Source organism: Micropterus salmoides, unplaced genomic scaffold, assembly GCF_014851395.1.
Source record: "Micropterus salmoides isolate LMB-PRFRI ecotype aquatic unplaced genomic scaffold, ASM1485139v1 Ms_hic_scaffold_13, whole genome shotgun sequence".
NCBI lineage: Eukaryota > Metazoa > Chordata > Actinopteri > Centrarchiformes > Centrarchidae > Micropterus > Micropterus salmoides.
In genome coordinates this window covers 32,527,143-32,535,512 of record NW_024040374.1, presented here as the reverse complement: position 1 = coordinate 32,535,512, position 8,370 = coordinate 32,527,143, and the positions used below count along the sequence as shown (strand labels likewise).

Here is an 8,370-nt window from a genome sequence, read left to right as displayed (position 1 = left end):
ACTGCAACCATCAGATCTGTATGAACAGGAACAGAACAATTATTATCCAAAATAACTACTAAAAACATCACAGTCGGGAGCTAGCAAGCAGGTGTATGGCTAAGCAGCTAACGTTAGCTCAACGTACGACCGAAAGTGCTACTTATGAATAAAGTTAATATTTCTGCATGTACGTGTCAGTTACTTTTATATTACATGCTAGTAGCTTACAGTGCATAACAATGCATGTTACTGATAGTCATGAAACCAATTTTAAAACATTAAACATTGAATCACATGCTTGATCACAACATTGCTCGCGTGCACCCACCTCTAGCTTGGAAGTGTTTCCTTTGCTAGAGGCACGTGAGATACGTGAGAAAGAACCCCGTGTATGCAGTTGCGCTATTAACCCACCAGGTGGCTCCAAAACTACATAATGTAACACAAGCATATCAGTTTTGTAGAAATTCACAAGAGATTATTTCTAACTCTGTTACACGCATATTATGCTTAGTGGAGCCTCATGCTTCCTGACTGACTGAGCTGAAACTGTTGAAATGTGCTTATGGATTGGAATTAAACTGGGATCCTTAAAGTCCGGGCAAATGCTTGGATCTGGTCCAGACCTGACCACATCAGCTCTGTATGCCAATCACACATTTTGTGCACTGATTCCAGAGGAATAGTCTCCCACCAAGTGAAGCCACCGTGCACTCTAACTGAATGTGTGTAGTTTTGCGATGGGCTGTTGAATGTTTCAGTTTTGTTATATTAAGGATTTGACTATTTTTATTTTGGTTTGGTTGCCTTTATTGTCCCCAACGGGCAGTTTGGTTTGCAACAGTAGTTGGTACACATCATAACCAAATAATAAATAGAAGACATAAGAACATATAACATACAATAGGTGTTATCAACTTACAGTAAATCTACCATGAGATATAGAGCACTATGTATCCATAACTAATGTATTACAGTATCCTTTTTACAGATGGATTCAGTGTTTGCATCAAAAGTCAATTTATCTTCCAGGAGGGTGCCCAAGTACCTATAATGGCCATTTATAAAGATCTGTGCCATGACAGGGAGGGTTTCAGCGGAAGTCGATCAGCATCTCTTTAGTCTTTGAGACACTGAGTTTGCGTCATCTGTAAACTTTATTATGAACCTGGACTTAAACGCAAAATCCAGCAGTGTTGCTGTGGCATCCTCCGCCTGGAGTGGGTCAGTTACACTCTGTGTCATGGCCAGTAAATTCCTTTTCACAATTCGTTAAAAACCTTTCATGACTGATGAGGTGAGCGCCACGGGGTGATAGTGATGAAACCTTGGCTACTGGGACTACCATGGATTCTTTCCATAACATGGGAACTTTATTCTGCGATAAGGAGAACTAGAAAATAAGTTAAAATTCTGCTCAAAAACATAGCACAGTGTTTAAGTAGTAAGCCACTGATGCAGTCAGGACCCTGACTTTTCCTCTCATATGTCTGTTCAAGAGTTCTCCAGACATCCCTTTCATCAATTTGAATCTGACTGCTTTCTGAAGCCACTCATTCAGCCAGTTCATCACTAATTGTGGGAGTCAAATATCGTGAAAAACTGATTTAACTCCTCTGCCAGAATGGAGTTATGCTTATCCGTGTTAAACACTGCTTTTTACTTGTTCTTTTTCATATTCCCGACCATAGATTTGATTCCTCTCCAGGCACAGCGAGACCTACCATTCTTAAGTTCACCCTCTACCTTATTGCTTGCAAACGATGCACAAATGTAACGATAGTGGATGTTGCATCTACCATGTTGGCTCTAGGATGAATATAAAACACTGTCATAAATATTTGGGGGATTTCATGTGGTAGATAGAACAGGCGCAGTGAAATAGATCAAAGTTTCATGTTAGGACTACAAATAGATAGGACAATTTATTACCTGTTTTTTCTTGCTGTGCTCTGCTGCCATTGATGTGGACCTCAGCCAATTTAACAATCAAATGTGGGATCGTAAAAAGAGTTTGAGTACCTCCTGTGTATGGATGTACTGGAGCAGGCTGCTGTTCCTCCTGTTCCGCCTTGATGGCACTGTGTCCCTGTTGTAGCCAGGCTGGGATTACATCAGTGGTTTCTCAGAAGCACGACTCATTAATATCATGGTGTGTTCCCTCCCTTTGCTGTGCTTTGAACTCACTGTCTTTACATGCAGCATCACTGGACAGCTGTGTTGAAACCCTTTTTAAAAGTATTTTAAAAAGTGAAAAGACATTTCAGAGAGAACATCTTTACTGCTCGCTTCCTTTTTCTGCATCTGTTCTACAAAATGGATTTGAAGGTAATGGGCAAATGGCATGGAACGTCTACATTCTGATGAAAAGCTTCACAAAGATTAGTTTGAAAGTTCATTCTTGACCTTAGAATTCAAAGTCAAGAGTTTGATAAACAAATCTTAACTCAAGATGTACTTACTAGCTTTTTTCCAGAGCTGTTAAATGTGACCAGATTCCACACAAAACATCATTGCACTCCTTGGCACATCTGGCCAGGAGCTTTATGAAGTGGGCAGTGGACTGTTGGATTGTCTGTTTCTGATTCTGCCATTGAGCAAAGGTGTTTCAGATGCTTTTAGAAAATTCAACAAACACTGTGAAGCATACCAAGACCTTTAATCACCAGACTTCAATCACATTTGAAATGCAATAGCCGGAACATTTGTGTATTTCCAACATGAGGATAATACAGAAATGTCTTTTCAATTTTTGTTCAGGCCCAGAGATCACAGACGAGCTGGTCAAGGTGCTGCGCAAGCGCCTGGATGAGACCACCTTGGACATCATCACTGTCATGCTTGTCAGGAACTGCAAGCTGACCCCAGCTGATGTGGAAGTAAATGACTCCTTTTTTATAGAAGCCAAATGTTTGCAGTGTTTGTTTCTGTGTATATGTGGCTGGTCTGCAGTTCTGTGTACATGGACCTGTTTAGTTCAGTGAGTAAATTGCTTACACTTCCATAATTATGGGTTTTATTCCCACAGGGGCAAACAGAAAACACTCTGCACTCACACCATTGAAAATTGCTTTACACAAAAGCTTTCACCAAATGTTGTCTTGTCAGTTCATCCAGCCATCAGGATCTCCAGCCACCGAGGTAATGAACTTCAGACTCCCCCAGTACTGTCTTCCCTGGCTGCCCGCTGTGGCTCACTACCTCAGGCAGAACCTCCTCATCTTCCTGCATATACCCAAGTACACCGACAGCAACACAGCACACCACTTCAAGGTACAGTTCTGACCCGCTATGGTCAGAACATGGAACATAAGGTGCTGAGTGTAATGTGGATGTGGTATGATAATGTTCCTTTCTGGAAAAGAAAATAATTTTAAAATAATCCTGGATATCAAACTTCCTTTGAGGTGCAGACAAAGGCCAGAAGAAGCTGGTCGACCTTAGAGAACTACTATGTTAAACCATAAGCTCGAGTTCTCACAGTCTCTGAAAAACCCACCCACCTACCCAGTGTGCCTGCCCTGCCACGGCATTAGACACTGCTGTACACTATTTTGTGGGTTCCAAGATTTTTGTGAAGGAAAAGAAAGACGTTCAAATTCTGTAGCATATTTGTTCTCCAGCTATCTAATCACTCATCACAAGAGGATTTGTGATAGCTCAAATCCAAATAATCCCAGAGACTGTTGCTCGGTGTCTTTGCAGAAGTGTAAAGGTCTGGGTAATAAAAAACCAAAATAAACAGTCAATCTGACTTTTCAAAGTCCTCCAACTACTTTGAATGATTTGTTGACTTGTAAAAAAATAAGTCATTGCTGCCTGCAAATCAAAAATGCCTCCCTGCACTGAAAGATGACAGTTTGACACATACAAGTGCACTACAAACAGCTCTGTTTAAAGTGATCTGGATTCAAAATGAATAAATACAGGATATACAGGCTTCCAGCTCTGCAAAACTGTGGCAGAGACTAAAATCATTTTGACAAGTCTCATTGTGATGATGTATGAAATAAATGCTGACTGGAGTGTTTTGAGCTTCCAGGGGCTGATTTGCTCCCCTGTTCTGTCTGCAGCACTACTTCCATATGAGCAGCGACTTGGCTGACGGTGATCTCTACCTCTACAATAAACCTGGAGGCCAGGGGACGGGAGGCAAAGGTATCCCAGCGTGCCATCAGTGCTACCAGCCCTCTCTGTGTGTGTGTGTGTGTGTGTGTGTGTGTGTGTGTGTGTGTGTTTAATTTTTATTTATTTTTTTACAAATACAGACATCACCACAGTGACTCAATCTTCTGTTACTGTGGTGCCCTGAGAATATGATCACCCTGATTATTAGGTGACAACCCCAACTCCCTTTGCCGTACCTGCTTTTCCTGAAGATAAGAAACACTGGTCGAAGGTTCTTTGTCCATGTTAGTGCTGAAAGGATTAATCAGTTAGTCAGCTATTTTGATAATCAATTAATTTCTCTATAATGAAGCCCAAACACTTACTGGTTATGAGTATTGGCTACTTATTTTTCTGTTTTAAATGTAAATGCTCCTTGTAATTTCTTACAAGATCTTGTAATTTTTTGTAGTTTGATCAGTTTATTAGCAAATGAAACAGTCAATACTGATTATAACGATGTCAGTTGCAGCATCAGTCCATGTTGTCATTGTTTTGATTGTTTTGTACATGTGGAAACATCCTTTTCCACTGCAGGAACTAAGGATCTGACCCTAACAAGCTGCACACTGTTATTTCCAATTACTAGTTTCTGCTGTTTTTGGTCAGCAGACTGTGACATTTTGGATGTATGCCGTCGAAAAGGCAGAAGTAGTGCCAGCTATGTTGTTTATATGCTGTTTGAAAGGAAAATTATTATTGAAGGACGTAGGGATGGACACCAAAGAGAATCCAGGGTACTGCTGGGACCACTGTTATGTCAAAGTCTACTTCCCCTTTAAGTGTTTCCCCTCACCTTGACGTGAATCCAAACTCAACCCTAAAGGGCAAACAGAGGTCAACTCTCAAGATACGCCAGTCAGAGTTGAAACGTGTCAATTCTCCAGAAATGCTGCAGTTTGACCACATTCACTCCCCGCATCGACACTACTGTACCTTGACTAATTCTTGTCTGTATCAGGCGGCTCTAAAGTGGGTGACTTCGACACAAGTTGTCCTAAGCCCAAAAGCATGTTGAACCATTTCATCGTTTTTCATCTGTTGAACATTTTCCTTCCCTGCAGCGTTTGGCTGTTGTATGCTCATTTCTGCCAGACACTGAGATGTAGTCTTCTTTCTAAATGACTGACTCCTGCTCCTTCTGAATGGGCCCCTCTCAGCAATCGCTAATGAGGAGTGGACATGTATTAGTTGCCCATGTTGATACAGATACAGTAGAGGATTGGCGGTTCTGTTGTTGTGCTTCTTGTTGTGACAACACATCTTTTTGACCAATCACGATCAGCAGAACTGACGACAACCCCTGAAAGTACCTGGAACTTGCTTCTGATTCAGTCAGAATCAGAACTCGGGACGATGGAGTTATGTTTTGTTAGGTTCCCGCAATAGAAAAGGGCTTGAAGTATTCATGTGTGAAACTATTAATCAGGACGGGAAATGGGTCACACGAGGCAGGTGTTTAAAACATTAATACTCAACAGATACCTGGATACTTTCTCTTTCTTTTCTCTAGTGTTTCTTTTATCCTAAACCTTTTCTGAACTGATACTTCATCAATTCACAACAGAGATCAGGTTCGCCTTGTTTAGTAGGAGCAAATCATTTATTGAAAAATGTGCCATAACCTCAGGTTCTGGCTTTGTTGTAGAGTTTTTCATTGGCTCCTCTCTCCTATTGTTGAGCTGCTGATTTGAAGGCAGAATGTAATCACAAGACATGCTGACAGTTTCTTTTCCTATTTAGACTACACATTACATTCAGAAAAGGTTTTCCTCTGCCTGTCTAGCATAATAAAACTGCTACACTCTTCTTCTCTTCACTATCCACACCATGCTAATTTCTTTGATGAGCATCAGCACAATAATTTTACTGAGGATGCTTTTTCTTTGTCCTTCTCCTCCCTGTTCACCAGACGTCATGCTTACTGTAGGCTTCTAACCTTCACACATTTCTCTAGCAGTTAATATTTTATACCTTTTTTGTTCCACTCACAGTTGTCGGGCATGTGTTTGCATTTAGATTGCCTGCCTGCCTGCCTGTTTGCAGGAAAGCATCTCAGCTGCCTTGTTCATTATGTCATTTATCAATTTGCTTGTGTCGTCTAGTGGCATTTGAAGTCAGTTAAAGGGGAGGGCTGCTGCTGTAGTTAGCTCTGTGACTGAAAGCTTTCCCTGTTCAATGAAAAGTGAATAAATAACTCATTATTAACCTTCAACAGCTCCCACCAAAGGAATACTAATTATGGTTGTAAATGATTACAGAATTAAAACCCTCATTTATAATTACTGATATGTGTATAATATGCTACCTTGCAATGCCATTTTAACTTAACACTTGGCTCGTAAAGGGGGGGTATTATTATTATTATTATTTTATTCCATCTTGGCTTAATTAATGTAGTCGAAGTTGCAGGCATGATCACTCAATCATGACTGGACCAAAATAGTCAAGTGACACACGAAAAAATTGGTCTAAGGTGTAATATTTACAAAATATAGGCCTATAGCTTGCACTTCCTTTAAATACAGTGATTTCTACATATACTTAGGCAGGCCGGCCAGGTGTATTAGCATATTTGGCAACCAACTTTAGCATTTTGCAGAGAGAGAAAGATGTTATTTGATATAACATTAAGCGGACATGATAGATGATAGAAATTTTACATTATGGAGCGACTGTGAACGCACCACTGCAGATGTCAATCAGTAACGTTAGTTTCGGTTTCTGTCCACAGGAGGCGCACTTGAAAACTGAATCACGGATCAGTTTAGTGAACTCGAACTGCAAGCAGTTGTAAGAGCCCAAACGTGTTTACCTTGCTTATAGCGCCACCTAGTGTGAAGTGCAGTGCTCTACGGTGCGACCATTTTGCTCGCATATGCCCCTAAAAATCGATACGTGCGAACCGGAAAATGAATTACCAGCACAATGTGCGAGTATTTACAACCTACCATAGTCCCCCCCCCCCCCCAGCAGCAGTGTACCGCGCCGCTAATCGTTGAAAACACCCCCGCCCCGAGTAGCGGGCAGGATGCGAAGAAAAGCGAAACTCTGGCAGAAAAAAGGCCAGCTACCGGAGAACCGGGAGAAATCCGGGCGGGCGGGTCGCTGTGAGCAGTTCCTTACAAAACAAAGACAGAGATACAGCAGCTGGAGCAGCAATTGTTCTTGCGCAAGGATTTAATGAACGAATTAATGAAACTGCTGTTTTGTCCAGCTGGAATTAATATTATAGCCTACTAGTGGTGAACTATATGGTATACTATTACATAAAATGACAATGCATATAGTGAAATTTAACTTTTTATCTAATGTCATAATAATATAAATATTAATACATTCATTTAAACTAGTTTCTCCTAGTTGTGTGAAAGAGCCTGTTCAATGGAAAGATGCGGATTTCCACTGCACAGGATGCCGGCTGTGCCAGTATGTGCTACTTCTAGCCTCCTCCTGAGAGCAACACCTTCCCCTTGTTCAGTTTTACTAAAGTTATTGTAATACTGTTCAGTATTAGGTGTGGCATGGCTTGTGTGGGTGCTGCTGGTATATCATGAATCCGTCCCTGTTTTTTGTGATGAGTGATCAGTGTTTTAAGAAATTTCAAAACATCTGTTTCAATATTTTAAAGCGCTTTAAAGCGTGTTTTAAGGCCAATGCCGAGTATCCAGATAAAAGGATCTTCACTTTCAGTCCTCCAATATGGTGTTCAACCATCTTCTTTATACATCTACGTCTACGATTCCAATGGGGTTCCCAGCCCTGCTGGGCCTAGGAACCGCAATGCCTTGCATTCCTAATAAACACTAAACTAAGGTAGAAAATGACCTAGAATAATCTACTGTCGATACAAATACGATATAGGCCTACTCCGCTACTGCCCCCACCGGCTGCCGCCGCTGCAGTTGCACTGTCTAATGAGACCTCAGTTCAGGGAGCAGGTGTGTCGCTGTTCTGTCTCTTGGATCCGCGACACGATACCATGGAGTTTTGTGTCGCGATTTCAGTCACTGTTTCAGAACCGTGACAGCCCCATTGAATATTAGATGGTTTTCAGTGTTTGTTTCACAACCAGCTAGCTCTCTGTGGTCAGAGTGTACTGGAGCTCTCTGGAGATTCTCACCTTCAGGCTCTTTTTAAAATGGCTGTAAACATCTAGGATGACATTAAGAGTTTGTTCCTTGCTCCTGTACTTATACCACTTGCTGTATAACTACTTTT

At 41.3% G+C, this 8,370-nt stretch overlaps 1 protein-coding gene across 1 annotated transcript in view; it reads left to right on the top strand.

The window, feature by feature from the left end:
- The first annotated feature begins 1,144 nt into the window (after positions 1–1,144).
- LOC119901377 (KICSTOR complex protein SZT2-like) overlaps positions 1,145–8,370 on the top strand; it is a 29,778-nt gene continuing 22,552 nt past the window's right edge. The window contains exons 1-4 of the mRNA XM_038717005.1: positions 1,145–1,202; positions 2,743–2,861; positions 3,091–3,255; positions 4,056–4,140. Coding sequence (XP_038572933.1) covers positions 1,145–1,202; positions 2,743–2,861; positions 3,091–3,255; positions 4,056–4,140 — 427 coding nt within the window. The remainder of the gene's footprint in view (positions 1,203–2,742; positions 2,862–3,090; positions 3,256–4,055; positions 4,141–8,370) is intronic.